Source organism: Nyctereutes procyonoides, unplaced genomic scaffold (assembly GCF_905146905.1).
Source record: "Nyctereutes procyonoides isolate TBG_1078 unplaced genomic scaffold, NYPRO_anot_genome, whole genome shotgun sequence".
Classification (NCBI taxonomy): Eukaryota; Metazoa; Chordata; class Mammalia; order Carnivora; family Canidae; genus Nyctereutes; species Nyctereutes procyonoides.
In genome coordinates, this window is record NW_026575122.1 from 2,960,809 (window position 1) to 2,980,529 (window position 19,721).

The following is a 19,721-nucleotide window of genomic DNA, read 5'->3' on the forward strand; positions in this document are numbered from 1 at the left end:
CTACTTCACTTTGTTTGACAAGCCAAATTACACATAAGATGTTTCGCTTAGACAAGTACACTCCTTCTGCTTGGCTATTAGGATCTGCAATTTATTTTCAGCTTGGGCATTTACTCCATAGGGGGAAATAATTTTTGTAGTGAGTCTTTCAAATCCTCAGCCATTAGCAGTGTGTTTATTAGAGAAGACTATCAAGGGGTCTGACTGCTCCAGACACAAGATTTCCAGATGTCTATGAAAACAGCTCAGTCACTATTAACTTTACAGTGAGTGCACGGCTAAAAGGCAAGTTTTTATTAATTTCCCAGCCATTTTATATCCATATTCGCTTAAAGAGCAAAGGGGGCACCTGAGTGGATAATTCAGTTAGATATCCAACTCTTGCTTTCGGCTCAGGCGTGATCTCAAGTGCTGTGGGATGGAATCCTGCATCAGGCTCTGCACTCAGTGGCGAGTCAGCTTGAGATTCTCTCTCTTACCCTGCCCCCACTCCCTTTCTCTCTCTCTGAAATAAATAAATCTTTTAAAAATAAAATACAGGGATCCCTGAGTGGCACAGCGGTTTGGCGCCTGCCTTTGGCCCAGGGCGCGATCCTGGAGACCCGGGATCGAATCCCACGTCGGGCTCCCGGTGCATGGAGCCTGCTTCTCCCTCTGCCTATGTCTCTGCCTCTGTGTGTGTGTGTGTGTGTGCGTGTGTGTGACTATCATAAATAAAAAACAAAAAATAAATAAATAAATAAATAATAAATAAATAGATAGATAAATAAATAAATAATAATAAATAATAATAAATAAATAAATAAATACAGAGCAAGCACCTCGTGTGTCAGGAATGACCTGAAAACAAACAGGGAAACAACTGTTCAAAGGGCATGAGGAGAGGGAAGAAATTATTCCCAAACTTAAGCTATACATGTTGTTGTATCAAAAAAAAAAAAATCTCATTATGAAATGTAAGCTTTTTTTTTTTTTTTCCCCTCTAACGAAAGGGAATTTATTTGTTCTATTGAATATGCCTTTCAGGAAAAGGCCATTTCTAACCTATAGCAAGCAATAGCTGAGAGGTGATTATAGACAGGGAATTACTTTGCATTTCTAATTCACTGAATTTGGAGCATCTGATCTTACTGTTCAATTCAGCAAGGGTAAAGAAACCCACCTATCCAAAGTGAAGATAATTGAAGGGGAAAAAATAGGATGGAGATGATACAAAAACTGTATTCAAAGGAGAGTGATGCGATGTAGGAGAATGAAATTGGACCCTCATCTCAATCTGTACACAAGATTCAACTCAAAATGGATTAGAAACTGAAATGTAAGAAATGTAAGACCTGAAACCATAAAACTATTAGAAGGAAACATAGGCGGTAAGTGCCCCGACCATGCTCCAATGGCTTTCTGGACATGACCACAAAGATACAGGCAACCAAAGAAATAACAGACAAAGGGACTGCATCAAACTAAAAAGCTTCTGTACAACTTTCAGGACTATACACCTCCTAAAATCTGCATTTAGTCTCCAAATTATAAATAAGTCTTATTCCACAAGTTTTTTTTATTTTCAATTGGCTTCTTGATACTCATTTAGTCATAGAAACTGTATTAAAAATAGTTACGAACCACAGTATCAATGAATATAATATTACTACTTGACTGCTGTGACCTTACAGGGCACTGGGTGCAGGAGAGGGGGATGAAGCTTCCTTCCTCTTTCTGAGATGTAGGCCCCGCTGGGTGCAGGGTTTTGAAATAGGAAGTGTTTTGCCCTTGGCATCCTGCAACCTCATTCACACTTCTGTATCTCAAAACCCTAAAGTTCAGTCACCAGAAGCCAGCCTCTATTCTGTGCACCCAGCTATGATTCTCCACACAGATCTGCCTCTCCTGATTGCTAAGTGTTTCATCCTCTAAATATATTTACCTCACCTCCCTCCTCCTCCCGACACCCCCCCAACCCAAGCTCCATCCCTCGGGATAGCTACTAGCAGCACAGTCAAAATTAATTCATACTAATGGTTAATAATGCATCACCTTCCAGGACATATCCCGTCCAGAGATACTTAAAGTTTTAAGAGAGGCTGACTCTTAAGCAGAATACATCTGTAATTGAGGTCATTTCCAATGATACAACAAGTGAAGCAAAAAAGCAAAAGGAGTACAGAAAGAGGAACTATGTGGGGACGCCTGGATGGCTCAGTGGTCAAGCATCTACCTTCAGCTCAGGGCGGGACCCCGGGGTCCTGGGATCGAGTCCCGCATCGGGCTCCCTCTGCCTATGTCTCTGCCTCTCTTTGTCTCTCATGAATAAATAAATAAAAATCTTAAAAAAAAAAAAAAAGAACTATGTGGGCTATGTGGCTTTCCCACAGGCTGAAAACCACCCCTCCTCTCCTCTCCTTTTCACAGATGCTTTTTCCATTCTTTTAAACCTACGTTTTCTCTAAAATCTAAGTCATTCAACAGTGGCTCAAATGTATAACAACGCGTCGTAGAGTTGTTGAAAGCACTGATTTGGTCCACCACTCCACACAGTGTCTGGCACATGGTAGAGGAGCACACTGGCTCTAATTCAAGGCATTTCTTCTTGGATTGAATAGAATGTTCAACCCCATGACAACAGGATGTCAGATTTCCCTTCTCCCTCACGAGATGATGATCCATGCCACATCATTTACAACAAGCATAAGGTTGCTTCCTTTTTTGATCAAGCACTCCCAGAGTAAAAGATATAATCGGGGACACTTTGGAAAAGAACATAGTATGTGAAGATGGGAAATATATTTGACACCATAGTAGCTATTAAATAAATTAAAACAAGGAGACAGCATTTTATGACTATTGATATTTTCCACCACCTATATTCATTCAGGCCAAGGGACAGTAAGCCTTGGCCGCTATCACGTTTTTGCCTTCATTGTAAACTAGTCAACTCTCTTAGGAAGGAAATAGGCGATATTCATCAAGAGCTACCAAACAATATAAAGGTTTAAAGTCTTTGATGATGGAAGTATGTTCCTGAAAATCTACTCTGAGAAAATAGTACAAGAACTAGAACAGGCTATATCCATGAATTTTTACTTCAGGATTATTTATAAAAGTAGGAGGAAAAAAACAGAAACAAATATAGATTTAGCAATATAGCCACAATTACGTGAATTATGTCAAATTCACATGATGAAATAGTATAATCAATGACAATGAAGACTAATAAGGGTTTTAAAAAACTAGTATTAAAAAAATAAATAAATAAAATAAAAATAAGAAACTAGTATTTCTCAAATATTTGCAATAACATACAATATTACCAAATCAAATGGACACAGAGCTAGCTCCAGCCTGTGGTTTAGAAAGATTTACTGGACGTCAAGTTCCTTTGATCTCAAGGAACCCGGGTCAGTAAAACAATGTTGACAGAGACAGGAAAAAACAAACAACTGAACATTTCCACACGATTTAGTTTTTCTACGACATAATGGACATAAGTAAAGAAAGTGGTACACGGGTCTTGAAAACGACAGCTTGGCTCCCTGCCCCTGCATCTGTCGTTCTACAGCTGGCAGCACTGGATCTGGATCCAATCCGTTTTCTAATCAGAGAGAACAGCTCGGCTCCAACCATAAGCAGCTCAACCTGGTCAATTTGATGTCACTGCTAACACGACCTTGGGCACTTTGATGTTTTTTTCCCCCAGACCCAGCTCCAGCCCACCTGCCTCTAACCAGGATCCTTCCCTAGTGGGCATCAGTAATTTGGCCTTAACTTTACTGTGTGGACCAGTTCTCCCAGAGGCTGAAATCCTGTCCCTGCATGCCAGCCCAGAAAACACACACTGCTTGTTTCCAGGCTCCCTTCCTCTTGTTCTCACAGGACCTCCTGTCTGGCTCAGCTTCTATTCATCAATAGGCATTCATCAACATGCCATTATTCACTTAACAAATATTTATTGAGTATCTAGTCTAGGGTCCAATCACTAGTCTACGTTGTAGGGATGCAGCAGTGAACAAAATGCATAAATATACCAGCCATCCTAGAGCTTGGATTCTAACAGGTGTTGCTTACATTTAGTAGGGGCATGTGTGATTTCCAGCACCCCGGCACTCCTGCCATTCAAAGTGGTCTTTGGATCTCAGAGTCTAAAGTCCAGAGGCACCTGAGGATTTGAGAGCTATAGATTTTTAATCCCCAATCTGCCTCTGAGTTCCTATAAAGCCTCAGGGGCACAATGGAGTTCATATGTAAAGAATGGAGAACGGACACCATAGAGTGTTCATAGAGAGTTCTCGCTTCTCAAGAGTGAGAACTCTGGGCTTGAATGCTTGGACATGTGCCGTATTAACTGTGTGACCCCAGAAAATCGCTTGTCCTCCCTGAGCGGCAATTCCCTAAATTATAAAACAAACAAACAAAAACAAACAAAAAACAACTCTCTGGGGAATCTCTGGGTGGCTCAGCGGTTTAGCGCCGCCTTCAGCCCAGGGCGTGATACTGAAGACCCAGGATCGAGTCCCACGTCGGGCTCCCTGCATGGAGCCTGCTTCCCCCTCTGCCTGTGTCGCTGCCTCTCTCTCTCAATTTCTCTGTGTCTCATAAATAAATAAAATATTTAAAACAACAACAACAACAACTCTCTGTCCAGGATGTTGTAAAAAACTATATCAGCACTTAGCAAATTGACCAGAACACGGAAGGTAGGCAGCCCCTTCCTCCAAAATGAGTATTTTATTCTCTTTCTGCTATTATTTATCGGCATTAATCCACTTTAACTTCCTCTCCTTTAGTGCTTCCTCTCTAAAATCACCTCAAAAAAAAAAAAATATGTTTACTAGTCTCTTGACTCACCAATCATGCATTTCACTCCACTAGAGGTCAAAATCTTCCCTGTACCCCACCCCCCGTATTCTCCAGGGTTCTTCCCTTGCACAACCTCAGAATGCCATGAATAACTAGAGAGGGGGTTACTGTTTAGATCCTCCCTAACCCCGCCGATTACCAAGTGGATTCCAGTGGAATTTTCTCAAGACCAGAGACTGCTAATACTTTTTAAATATTTTTTTTGTTGTTTTCACAAATACAATGCTAAATCAAAACACAGACACCTGTGCATGCCCACACTCGTGTGCACGCGCACACACACATCAACACGCACATACATAATACACTCTTACTTCTTAGGAAACTCTTTTTCTGTTGCGTGATTTTATATTCTCACCTTCTAACACTGTCTGCTAATAGGCAATTAAATAACTTTATCCACCTTACTGATTAGCCTCTCCCTGACCCCAACTAGACCTTAATTATAGAGTAAATGTTTCTCAACATTCTCTATCAAAGTGAGTAAGTCTTATTCATAACAGTCCAAAACTTTAAATACATATCCTTCGGGATCCCTGGGTGGCTCAGCGGTTTAGCACCTGCCTTCAGCCCAGGGTGTGATCCTGGAGACCCGGGATCAAGTCCCACATCGGGCTCCCTGCATGGAGCCTGCTTCTCCCTCTGCCTGTGTCTCTGCCTCTCTCTCTCTCTCTCTCTGTGTCTCTCATGAATAAAAAAATAAAATTTAAAAATAATAAATACATACAGACAGACATATCCATCATCATGCTAAACTGCAATAAATCTATACAAATACAATACTTGGCATTTATAAAAAGGAACTAACAACTGGAACATGTAACAACACAGATAAATCTCACAAATGTTCCGTTATGCCAAAGACATCAGCCTCAAAAAAATACATCCTGTATGATTCTACTTATATAAAGTTCAATAACAGGCAAAACTAATCTGTCATAACAGAAATCATATCAGTGGTTGCCTGGAATCAGAGGTAAGGGACTGGAAAAAGGCTTGAGGTTATAAATGCTCAGTATCCTGATTAGGGTGTGGGTTCATGGGTGTATGCATTTGTTGAAACTTAGCAAACGGAGCAGTTAAGATCCATGGTATGTAAACAACAGCCCACCAGGGGAAAAAATTTAAAAAATGAGTCTTTTGGTCCCACACTAAGATTAACCAGAAGTCAGTGGAAGGCATGTATATATTATGAACAAATTTTTTAAATGGAAAATAATAATCCTATCTAGTAGAACCCTAAATAAGAAAATAAATGTATGTCAAATACATTTACATGACCAAATTTCTATACTAGTATTCACAAAATTAATTTAAAACAATAGCTTTTGAATGCATCTTAGTGATACAGCTATATTCTATTTTCACCAAAATATGAAGTTTTTATAAGTTCTATAACCTGGGGAAAGACACATGTACACTTAAACTAGATGATGAAAAGCACATTAATTTTACTGACCTGACAATGGAATTAAGACATCGAGATCCAAAAGGTAATAATATTTTTTAAAGCTCCATGTCAATAATGCTAGGATTTATAAAACTTTTGGCTTATTCCAAACCAAATATGACAGAACCACAGAAAATTCAACAACTCTAGGGCTCTCACCATCTAAACTGGTTTGGAGAGAGGGACCCTGAACAGGGACACAGATGTGCTATGCCCTACGTAGGTCCACACTTCAACAATATGAGGCACAGATCAAAGATGAAAAAAATCCACCTGAAAGGACTTTGATTTTTATCTAACCTTTCTCTGCTCAAATTAGGACACTGCTCTAAGATGGTAGGTCATAATCAAGATGGAGTCATCTTTTGCTCATCAAGATAAATTCCTCTTATATACCACATGAAGCTAATTAAAATACAAATCACAAAATGACTCAACCGTGGACATCTTTCAAAGACTATATATTTTATAATGATAAATCGTAAAAGTCATCATGTGGGTGGCTCAGTGGGTTAAGCATCCCGGCCTAGGTCACGATCTCAGTCAGGGTCCTGAGTCCTGCATCGGGCTCCATGCTCAGTGCAGTCTGCGTGTCCCTCTCCCTCTGCTCCTCCCCAGCTCACTCTCCCTCCCTCTCTCCCTGGAATAAAACATTAAATTAAAATTTTAAAAAGATTATATATTTTAATAATTTAAAGCCACAAGTACCTTAGTTATTAATATTTCCTGAGTACCTAGCTTTCCTGTAAATAAAAACTTGAAAAACTTCAAGTTCGATGTCCATCCAGTTTTACATGTTCTTATGATCAACCTTCTAGATTTTTCTCAAACTAGCTGACCTTCAATGGCTTCTTCCATGCTAAATTTTAAATAATAAGCTTTCACTTTTTCTATACTTTCAACTTATTCAGAATAAAATATAATTTAACTGGCATGACTGGAGAACAGTCATGTTCTAGCTGGTCAAGTATTTTGATTAAAATTATGAGGATTTAAATAAAATACAATATGATATAATACTTAAATACAATAAAATGCAATTAATACCAAAACTCAATTGTAAATAATTTAAAAATTTATAGTAATTACTAACATAAAAGAAATTCATCATTTTGTGAATTTGGAAAATAACAAACTAAAATTATCACTATTCTGGTAAAGTGATAAAATATCAGGTTACCAGTTTTCAGATAAATTCACTTCAATGACAGGATTTCCCAATGCTATCCCATAAACAACCACTGAAAGTTTGATTCAACACATTTTTAAGTATTTTTTTTAAATCTTGGCTTGTGTTTTAAGCACACCATCTGACAAACCCTTTTAATCATAAAGAACTTACTTTCTATCTCATAAAAGAAACAGAACATGAATGGAAAAATAATAAGGCTTCCATAAACTCTGATAGGAAAAATATCACCTTTTCTTGAGTTACATGTCAAACCGATGGAAAAGGGTGTTATTGGTACTGCACAAAATATGCCTGCAAGTTTGCATCTCTGATCAATAGGCTGTTAGAAATTCAGAAGTGAAGTTAGAGATGTGAGCTGGAGATGTATAACTAGGGAATCGTCAAGCACATAGTAGGTAGCAGATGCTCCAGGAGAATCACTCCAGAGTACTGTCTCCACGGACTAACCCAAATATACAAGTCTTGTTGTATGGAGAGAAATCTACAGCAAATCAATATATATATATATATATATTTTTTTTTTTTGGTCACAAAAATATATCCAGTGCAGAATATAAAAAATGAGGGAAAGGTTACTGAGCCATTTTTTTCTTTTTTTTACCCAATAATCCCAAACAATCTTCCTCTTTGTGGTTCTTCTTCCTTGTGGTCACAAGACTTTTTGTTGATGCCCCACTTTTTTTATTTCTGCTCAACAATTATAGACCACTTCAATATTTTTATAAGCTTTAACTGGTATAATTTTATATATCACAGCATTTCTGTGAGATGTCAAAGCATTATTAGCTTTATTTATAATTAATAAAAACCAGAAAGATTAATGTCTTACTCAACACCATTCTTGAAGTCAATGGTTAGATTCAAGATTTGAGCTCTGAATTCTAATACAATAATTAGCTGGAGTCTACTAGCCCACGAATGTTTTCTAGCAGAGAGCCAGTCTAGGGGGACTCCTTATTATTTTCTGAGTTGTTCAACAGTAACTTAAAATATACAGTGTTATATATTTAATCAAAATGATTTTATTTAAACCAAAAACATCTAGAAAGCTTCTCAGTAGACATTTTTGCTCACTCTGAAGACAAGCCTTCTCCTCAACTCCTTTGGTACACTGGGCAACTTCTAGTTGTGTGGCTAAGAATGGAAAATGGTCATTCAACCAAAATAACCAGAGGACAGACCTGGAATGTGACTGTAATTACAGTTAAAGCATAACCAAGGGACACTTGGGTGGCTCAGTGGTTGAGCCTCTGCCTTTGGCTCAGGGCTTGATCCCAGGTCCTGGGATCAAGTCCTGCATCAGGTTCCCCACAGGAAGCTTGCTTCTCCCTCTGTGTCTCTCGTGAATAAATAAATAAAATCTTTTTTTTTTTTAAAAAAAAAGCATAAAAAATAAAAAATAAATTTAAAAAAAGCATAACCAAGTGTATAGTTAGAGCCTCTGTCAGAAGAAATCATTTTTAACATAAGTCCAAAATCATTCCTTTTATTTAATCTCTATATGGAGACAGATGAAAATTCAAAATACTGGGGCCCTACCCTCTAAAAAATCCTGGCCTCAATAAGCTATTATGGCTGGTAGAGTTCCTTACAGCATCTAAGCATGCTTAGAGGTGGAAAAGACAACTACTGGATAATAAAATATTCAGAAATGGGTTATCTGAAGAGAAATTATTTGTCAGTTTTCCTGGATACCATGCACGGGAGAGGCAATGGATCTGATGGTACTCAATCTATCTTCCGGTTACTAGAGATGTGTTTTGTAGTAAAATGATAGTTCATTAAAGCCCTCCTTAATCCACTTGAAATAATCTCCATTCTCTATGATTTCATGCTCACCAAATAATCCTCTGATTAGAAATCCATTACTTAGAGACCTAGGTCCTGGGAATGATGCCCAGTGGATAACCTATACATATATAGAGTCACCAGAAACACCTATTACCCTGTAAAGTAAGAAGCTATAAAGGCTCTTAGAACAAAGCCCTTGTCTGTCTTAGTTGATACTGTATCACCAATAGATGGAAGGAACACTGCCTGGCATAAAATGGATGCCCCATAACTTTTTAATGAACTACTACTGAAAACTGGAATTCATAAGGATCCACACTGGCCGGCAATGGAAAAATGGGAAAGCTCAATATCTTAGAAGTAAGAAAAGGAAAGAGCAAGCCGGGATCCCTGGGTGGCGCAGCGGTTTGGCGCCTGCCTTTGGCCCAGGGCGCGATCCTGGAGACCCGGGATCGAATCCCACGTCGGGCTCCCGGTGCATGGAGCCTGCTTTTCCCTCTGCCTGTGTCTCTGCCCCTCTCCCTCTCTCTCTCTGACTATCATAAATAAATAAAAATTTAAAAAAATTAAAAAAAAAAAAGAAAGAGCAAGCCATGTATAAAGAAGCAATGAATTTTTTTCTTTTAAAGATTTTATTTATTTGAGAGAGAGAGTGAGAACACAAGCAGGGGGAGGCACAGAGGGAGAAGCAGACTCCCCACTGAACAGGGAGCCCGACGTGGGACTCGATCCCAGGACCCTGAGACCATGACCTGAGGCACCCAGGCACCCAAGAAGCCATGAAATAGTTATCAATCCTTACATGATCTATCCTCATCTAGCTGAAGATGTTAAAAGCCTTAGATCTTCAAGTTCAGTCCAATTCAGTCCTAAACTAATCCTGACCAAGACTGAAGTTTATTAGGTGCCCAACCAATACTTCTAGTCTGTCATTATTATTAATCTTGCTTGCTTAAATGTGGTTGGCTTCCCCAAGCATCCTCATGCACTTTGAACCCTAAGCCCTACAGGACTGAGCATGCCCCAGATCCTGGGTTGGCCATCCCATTTCCTAACAGGAATATATTTTCTCCATAATCCCAACTTTATAGCTATGATATTGCAATTGCCTAGAGTTTACCAAGTCTTTTTCAGACAAGCGAGCTTGGGGTTGTAGACCTGATTCACTATTCATTCTGGGCCACCCTCCCTGGATCAGAGACACTGCCTAACAGCAGGTACTACACTCCTACGGCCACCACCATGAGACTTCCTGCTGCCATGCCTCCTGCAGCACCTCATTCAGACCTGAATTTGTCACTCATCCTTGAGAACTTTCATTTGGATTACAGGCTGCCCTCAATCTAAAAAAAAAAAAAAAAAAAAAAAAACTTAAGTGCTTGCTCTCCCAGAGAGGTGCCCCTATTCTTGGCCCCAAGCCTCAATCCCTATGATGCTTTTAGTGAGGTCCCAGCATGTCTCACCTCTACATAAGCCAGTTATCCAATGAGTGATGTTTCACAAGCTCTTATATAAGAACAACAGAATTCACCCCCTATTTCAGACAAAAAAAAAAAAAAAAAAAAAACGAAGCTCAGAGAAGTTGAGGACTTTGGACAAAGTCACATGGTATTTCAATTAGCAAAGCCGACGTCTATACTCTATTTACTATGCTTTGCTCCTTGTTCATTTTTTATAGCATCAGCACCTAGCGCAGGACTAAAGACTTAGCAGATACTCCATCAGTTTCTTCCATACCCATTTTAAAATAAATATCCATCTAACAGAAATCGCATTTCAGCGTCTATCTACACAATGCAGGAATACACACAGCAAAAGCATTGGTTTACCAACCTCCTTGACCTCTCACCTAAGTGTCCCATGCCCTTTGTCCTCTCCAACATGCTTGCACACTTCTGCCCCTCCAGCTGAGTTGCATTTTACTTGCACTTGTTACTGAAATTATGTAATTCAAATAAACATATGTAATACAATGAGATGTAACTGTAAAAAGAAAGCTGTTGCTATGAAAACTAAGTTAATTGCTTTAGAATGACTTGACCAATGTGTTACGGCAAAAAAAAAAAAAAAAGTTTCTTAAATTACACGTAGGGGAAAGGAAGGGGAAATTGTATAATTCAAAGATGACTTTGCAGTGAGATTTCAAGTGTCTCAATTCTTGCTGCACTTTTTTAAAAACTAGAAGATTAGAGTTGACCCACCATTATGATGTCATACGTGCAAAAAAGCAGATGGCTCTCCAAGGAGCTAACCATACTTGTTTTACAACAAAAGACTAGCATAAATTGTGCAGTTGCATGTTGTAGGTTACAATAAAATATGTGGGGTATACATGTATTCTTTTTTTTTTGATGGTTTCTGTTGATTAAGTGGTCAACCATGTCAACAGGTCTGTGGATGCCCCTACCTCTACTACCTTCTTTTTAGGAACACCTCACTGGTAAAATGTTGTACAATATACTGTTCGCACTTCCAGTCTGAAACAAACAAAAAATAACCTCCCCTACACCACCAACAAAATGGACACACTATGTTGAATTTTCTACTGTGCTGTGATTGTGTGGCACACTGGTGTGTTTATTGACAAAAATTAATTTTAACTGTCTCTTGAAAAATTCTCATTTAAATTCTGTTCCTTTTCTAAAAGGATGAGATTTTCTATCTGAAAACATTTCAATTTATGCAACATATAAATTTTCTAAACTGTTTAAAATCTATCCATTCACAATTATCCGAGGCTTCTTATAATTCTTCTGAAATGATACAAGTTCTTACAGACAGAACTTGTAGATAAACATTCATAATATTAATTTGGGAATAAGAGTATTTACTTACATTGGCACTGTCTACTAACATCCTCACCTTCGTTTTTCACACTTACATCAGGTGAAAAAAACTCTTAGCTACTTTTGGCAAGCCAAAACAAATACCCAAAAGCTGAGAAGCCAAAATGTATGTAACAAACCATAAATTTAGCAATGAGGTAAATGTTTTTAAAAAATTCAAGTTGCTTTAGGATTCTCCAAAAATGTTGATCAACACATCAAATGAAGAAGAGTTAAACCTCCAATAATATTAGGTAATGAAAAAAGTAGTTTTAGTTATAAAGGTATTTTTATTTTCAAATTTATGAACTCTCTTTTTAAGCAACACTAGTTAATGACAACTTAACAGCTGCTGTGTGATACTGAACTAATTACTTAACCTTCTTGAGCTTCCTTAATTGCAAAATGTAGTAATACCTACCTAATAAGATGATGACTATCAAATGAGACATATGTAAAATGCCTAGCACACAGCTGAAAATAAACTCATGTAAAAACCCTACACACACACACACACACACACACACACACACACCTTAGTATTCTTAGCAGGAAAATGAAGGGGAGAGATAAAGCATATGAATTCTCTAAAGTGTATATAAAACTGTGCATAAATGGCTATGTGCACTTTACTTGGGAAAGGGTCCACAGTTTTTCATCATTCTCAAAAGAATCCATGATGCCCCAAATTTAAACAGTTCTTGTTTGTGTGTGTGTGTTCTAAAAGAGAGCAAGTAAATAGGGGGTGGGGAGGGAGGGAGGGAGGGAGGGAGGGAGGGAGGGAGGGAGACAGAGAGAGAGAGAGAATCTCAAGCAGGCTCCACACCAGGTACAGAGCCCGATGTGGGATTTTATCTCACAACCCTAAGATCATGACCGGAGCCAAAATCAAGAGTTGGATGCTTAACTGACTGAATCACTTAGGAGCCCCATGATGCCTCCAAATTTTAAAAACTACTTTTTAATAGCCTTTGACTGTATTTTCTCTGTTCCCAGATATATAATGTTTATAAAATTTGACCGGAAACTCAAGGAACAAGTTTAAATTACTCAATAGCAACAACAAAAAAGTTCAATTAAAGGCACGATCGTGGCAAGATATATATTCTCCTTTTATTTCTCCTTTAAAAAAGTACACAAACAAATTCATTTGGCTCAAACTATTCCCTAATCTTGCCATAAATAAAAGCAAACATCTAAATTCAAAACCAAAGTTTAAAAATCTAAACAACAAAAACAAAAAAAAAAACCAGCAATAACAAAAAAAAAAATCTGGGAAACTCCAAAAAGTCAAGAATTAAAGTCCTATTTTCCATATATAACACAATAACATTTCTTTTTTGGAGTTAATTCTTCAAATAAATTCATTCCCTTATTCTGACTCAAAGTTAACCACCTTCACTTCAAACAGTCGTTATATATATTTTTTAATTTGTGTAAATAGGAGACTATATGGCATCACAGAAAGGGCCCTAAACTAGGAATCAGGGACACCACTGACTATGACGGCTGGACCGCAACATTCCACAGCACCATGATTCTACATCAAAACATGCGATCCAAAGTAAAGCACTAAGTTACTTGCTATCCTAAAATTGTATTTTATTTTTTATTACTTAACAGAAACTCCATAAAAGAGAGGATACCTGACCAAAGATTTGATTCTAGGTCTATAAGAAAATATACCTACAACAACAAACTTGAATTTCAGAAAGCTCTATCCCCACTGTCAATTCCCTCAAAACAGGTCTACTCCGAGCAGGGTCCCAGTTGGGGCCATTTACAATTTTAGCGTAACATTAACAAGAACACCAAAAATCTCCACCATACCACTCCTTCCCCTAAGGTGAACAGCACTTACAAGAAAGATCTAACAAAGTGTACACAGACAAAAATAAACAGGAGAGAGAGCAGTTTGGTGTAGCTGGATAGGTAAACTCTTATTTTGTATTTCACCGAAAGACACTTGCCACGGAGAAGGCAACTTATTTTAATCAACTTTATTTGCAAATTGCCTTTTCTAAAATAAGTTATTTTTTTCAATGGAATATAAATAAGGCTATGCATACCAAGGTACCCCATGCTCTCTTCCCCCATCTCCCCCACTCCCAAAAAAATATATATATATTAAGCATTTAGTAAGTCTGCCAAATACAACTCTTTGAATGTATTCCTGTAGGGGCTGAACATATACAAAAAAGGCAAACCAGCATGGCAAGAGGTTTTCTGAAAGGCTGTGATGACTAATATTTCAGGACTGGAACGTGATAGTTATTAAAAGAAACATGAGAGGCGTTTTCCCAGTTCCTCATAGGCCAACGTCTCCATCGCAAGAACTACTACAAACAGCATTCAGGGCTGAATTCACTCAGTCGACTCTCTTAGGCCTAAATCATCTTTTGCAAATTTCCTCCACGTCACATATTATGACAATCAGCAATTCATTCGCTGAAGGTCAGATACAGGGCACAATGAGCCCCAGGAATTCAAATGAATTTTTAAAAAGGAGCAAAAAGAAAAACCAAGACAATGTCTTATTGGAAACAATACCCCGAAATCCAGCAACTAGCATAACCACGGAGAAAAAAATCAGATTGTGATGACATGTTGGTACTGTTACCTCATGACATATACCAAACACTTTCCTACAGATTAAATAAAAAAAAAAGTCCACATAGCAGTTGATTCACACCTTTATACACAACTTTAGTACCAGCCAAGGTTGTTTCAAATGCCTTACCTCATGAACTGGATTTCCAAACAAAGGCAAATGAGGCCACTTGGGAAAGATCACCAGAAGGCTTCACCACTGCCAATATTTCAGATTTAACAACAGCATGTCTTAACAAGTTAATGTCCAAAGATTTCAGTCTCCAAATTCAAAAAGTTTGTATCATATTTCAACTAATTATAAGGGACAAAAGGGCTTATTATGAAGCCCACATTTTCCTATTTGAGCAAGTAGAATTCAGAGATTATTTCTTAAGAAGTTAGTCCTAATTCTTTTTGTTATCCTCAAAACACAGTTTACCTGGTTGGAAGGAGTATAAATAAATATAAACTTGCGGATGGCGACTCGGCATACCAATCAAAAATTAAAATATGCATGTACCCTTTGATCCACCAATTACATCTGAAAAATCTATTCCATGAAGTTTGGGATATAAATATAAAAATGTGTATTCACTGCACTACTTTATAAAGGTGGAAAAATCACATATGCTGATTAATATATGGCATGCCATTCAAAAGAAGGAGCTGGGTCCACATGTATTGACGTGTAAAGAACTTCAAGATACTATGTACAGGGACGCCTGGTGGCTCAGTGGTTGACCATCTGCCTTTGGCTCAGGGCGTGACCCCGGGGTCCTGGGATCGAGTCCCACATCGGGCTCCCAGCATGGAGCCTGCTTCTCCCTCTGCCTGTGTCTCTGACTCTCTCTCTCTGTGTCTCTCATGAATAAATAAGTAAATTCTTTAAAAAAAAAAAAAAGATGCTTTGTACAGTGAAAAAAGCAAGTTTCAGAATAACAGGTAGAGTAAAAATGCACTTATGTCAGGAAAATCGTGCATAGGTATGGGCATAGGTGTGAGTGAATGGATAGATAAAACTGCATAGAAAATGGTCTGAAAAGATTCACACCAAGCAGATAGCAAAAGCTACCCTCTGAGGAAGGAGAGTAGATCAACGTGTGTGGGTTGGGGAACGTAAGAAAGGAAGGGCAGTTTAAAAGAGGCACTTACCCTTTCTACACTACATACATCTGTATTATTCATTTATATCATATATATACATAAAACATCTGTTCTTTATAGAAAGTTAAGAAAACGCAATGTTAAGTTTTAGCTAAATTCTAGAATCACTTATAAAAGATGTTGCAGGGATCCCTGGGTGGCGCAGCGGTTTAGCACCTGCCTTTGGCCCAGGGCGCGATCCTGGAGACCCGGGATCAAATCCCACATCGGGCTACCGGTGCATGGAGCCTGCTTCTCCCTCTGCCTGTGTCTCTGCCTCTCTCTCTCTCTCTCTCTCTCTGTGTGTGACTATCATAAATAATTTCTTGAAAAAAATTTAAAAAAAAGATGTTGCAATTGTAAAAAGAAAAAGTAAAGACTGTTGATAGTCAAAAACATCCTTTGTAGATTTTAACCTCACGAACAGAGAAAGGTGGGCAGCATCAATCAGTAGTTACAAACGAGTATGACAGTGTCTTCACAAACAAGCAAGCATCATTCAGAGAACTGAAAGATTGGAACATTGAGACTATAGAAGATTTTGAAATCAGAAACATCATTAAAAAGGTGTCATCGTTCCAAACGTCCCTTAGAAATTCAGTTTTAACAATGAATTCCATTACTTTGGTACAGAGGGTATACTATGGGGTGGGGATGCTCCTGTGATTTAAAAACTGGCATGTATAAGCAGCTACACGATATGAGGGGTTGACTCTTACCTGTACATTTTCTTCTGTAACCTGAATTTCCGCAGTGTAAACATAATCAATTAACATCCTCAGGGTCCAGCCATCTACCTCTTTTATGCGAACTCTCTTTGCTCGGCTCTCACTCATCTCACCTAAAACACGAAGGAGGAAGAGTGACGCTACGGGCAAGACGCTGTTGTGAAAACACCAATGCCATTTCCTTGCCACTCACTGTATTTTGTAGGCGACACGATCAGTCGCTTTTTGCAGGCCTAAAGCATCCCATCACCTCCCCCTGGAAGCTAATGATGAGCAAATGACGAAATGTACTTTTGTTAGTCACCTGTACCTGGAAATCACATCTCAGCAGCGAGCTTGCCATGTGCCCAACTCTAGCACCTGTGGCACTGTCGGTTCAGCATCTGACGCCGTCCATGCTTTTGAGCAGTTTGGGTTTTTTGGTCCATGCTTTTGAGCAGCTTTTCTTTTTGGCTTTCTACTCTTGACTAGAAGAGTCACAATGTTACCCCCTCGGGCTAACAGCAATGAGCATTTGCTAAGGAGGACTCACTCACTTGGTTAGCAGCGTTCACCCCACAAGCACAGCAGTGCCTGCCACGGGCATGAGTGGCCTACGCTGCACACAGAGGCTCTGTCCTCCGAGACAGCACCACCCTCATGCAGGAAACAACCAGAACATAAACTACAGAAGGTGGTGAGGGAACGCAAGACAAAAGAGGGATCATAAAAGGGTTAGTCAAGGACAAGGGCTTATTACAGGGCTCTTCTAGCCCAAGTTCTGTTCCTGTTTGTCATCTGCGGTAACTTCATCCACAAACGGTAGATCCCTTCCACACCAGCACTTCCTACTGAAGCCAGACACTCTGCTCCGTCACTGACTGCTAGAAAGTGCTGTAGGACCCTCCTCACTCCCTTACTCACTGAGCTAACTGAACGTGCAAGGATCATAAATAAGATCCCCTCTTGTGGAAACAGGGAAGCAGAAAAGAGAGGGGAGCTTAGGGAGAGAAAGCAGACAGCGGGTGTGAGCACACACACGTGGACAATAAATATAAAAAGACCCAAGACATTGGCGGGGAAAGAAAACTTCAACGTAAAAGGACGAGGACAGTCTACAAGTGATGTCGAGTGCTCTGAGACGCCTACGGAAAAGCTCTGGTGCCATTAGGTTTCAAAGAAAAAAGCAGCAGCAGCAAAACCGTGCTGCCCCCGCTCACCTTCACCTTAATCCAGCATCTCCTGTTGGAAAAACAACAGAACAGCCTCAGGATTTCTTGAAAGTTCACTTCTTTTTTAGCCATGGTACACTGTCTGTGACCATAAGCTATTACAAAAGCCTACGGGAATCCTAATTACACAAAATTCCTCGGTAAACACAAACCCTGGGAGGACAGAAATAATAACAGCGATGGACATTTAACTGCATGCTTCCCTGGGGATCATCTCTGACATGCTCTCAGAAAGAAGCTGTTCTCCTAAGACTAAAATATCTCAAAAGTATCCGGGCACTTCCCGGGGAAGGTGAGGAGGGGCCATCCCCCGGGACCAGAAGGCAAGGGAGACAGGTAATGAGAGAAAGGAATACAGGCCTATACGGCAGGAAGACAAGGGCCTGGATTACGTGTCTGCTGCCTCAGCACATTTTTTTCCCTCTAAAAAAAGGGAGGAAAAAAGAAGGGTTGAGAAATACAATATATAGTTCTTCATCTGCAATACAACACATGTCCCTATCCTACTCTCTCTGGATCTTGTACACAGATGGGATTTGCATCATCTGGAAGCTCTTTAGTGTCAAAAGTGAAGACACTGGTAATTCCCACTTGGACTGTAGACAAAGGCCACAGCTAATTCACCTGGAGGGCTCCAGTGATGCGTAACGCCCTGCAGGGCCTGAGGCCACACATGGATAAAGCCAGGTACTGAGCTCTCCAGAAGTGAACTCACTTCTCAGGACCCAGCCGTGAGCTAGCTTAGATTTTAATTTATACATATATGACTGAAAAATTAGTCCTATGCCAAGCACCTTTTACTATTACAGGTTTTTAAGATTTTATTTATTTATGAGAGACACAGAGAGAGGCAGAGACATAGGCAGAGACATAGGCAGAGGGAGGAGAAGCAGACTCCCTGCAGGAGCCCCATGTGGGACTCGATCCCGGAACTCAGGGACCGTGTCCTGAGCTGAAGGCAGATGCTCTACCGCTGAGCCACCCAGGCATCCCTACAGTTACATTTAGTAAATAAATTTTATTCCATTACTCTTCAAGTTCACGTGTGATCTAATCATTATCGTCCTTTTGTCTGTCATTAGTTCTGGGTTACAAAGAAGCTACTGACATACGGGTATTTTCATTTTGGCAAGCTGACCTGGATGCCCCTGCCAGCCACCGTCTGTGATGGTCATGGCACGTAACTCCTCAACTCTATTACTAATCTGAGGCAAACATGGTAGCTGCATTCCTCCGCCAGTTTTGGTCGAGTTTGAGTCACTTCTAGAAAAGGTCTACTAGGGATTCCTGAGTGGCTCAGCGGTTAAGTGCCTGCCTTCAGCCCAGGGCATGATCCTGGAGACCCAGGATCGAATCCCACGCCGGGCTCACTGCATGGAGCCTGCTTCTCCCTCTGCCAATGTCTCTGCCTCTCTCTCTCTCTCTCCTCTCGCTCTCATGAATAAATAAATAAAATCTTTAAAAAAAAAAAAAAGAAAAGGTCTACTAGACCCTCAAAGGGAGAAAAAAAGAAATAGCACTCCTTCCCTGTCCTTCCTTGAGATGTTGGGTCCACTCTAATAGACATCTGGCATTCACAAGGGGAAGCAACCTCGGGATAACATTTTCACTGCCAATGGAAGGACAGAGACACAGAAGGAAGTGAGATCCCTGATGAAATTCTCAAGCTGCAGATCTGACTATGCCTGGTGTCCAGCCGACGTCCCAGTTACGAGAGAATACATGTCCTTACCATTTAAACCAGGGGGTTTCTGTCATGTGCAGCCTACAACAGCGTAACTTAGGCTCTTTATGCACAAGACCCTATTTCATTTTCTTCACAGCAGTCAGCAATATCAGAAATGACTCTTTCTTTGCATTTACTCTCTACCCTCTCCTCTTCTTCCAAGGAGAATCATGAGAACAGGGACTTATCTGTCTTGTTCATCTCTAAAG

General features: G+C 39.6%; 1 protein-coding gene across 3 annotated transcripts in view; it reads right to left on the reverse strand.

Moving 5' to 3' along the window:
• The window catches only part of KLHL2 (kelch like family member 2), a 99,878-nt gene that overhangs the window by 48,702 nt on the left and 31,455 nt on the right, over positions 1-19,721 (reverse strand). For 2 of the 3 annotated variants that reach the window (XM_055336395.1, XM_055336394.1), the window contains exon 4: positions 16,567-16,688. The exons of the other annotated variant lie outside the window; for it this stretch is intronic. In XM_055336395.1, the coding sequence (XP_055192370.1) occupies positions 16,567-16,688 (122 nt within the window). The remainder of the gene's footprint in view (positions 1-16,566; positions 16,689-19,721) is intronic. 3 annotated transcript variants of the gene reach the window in all.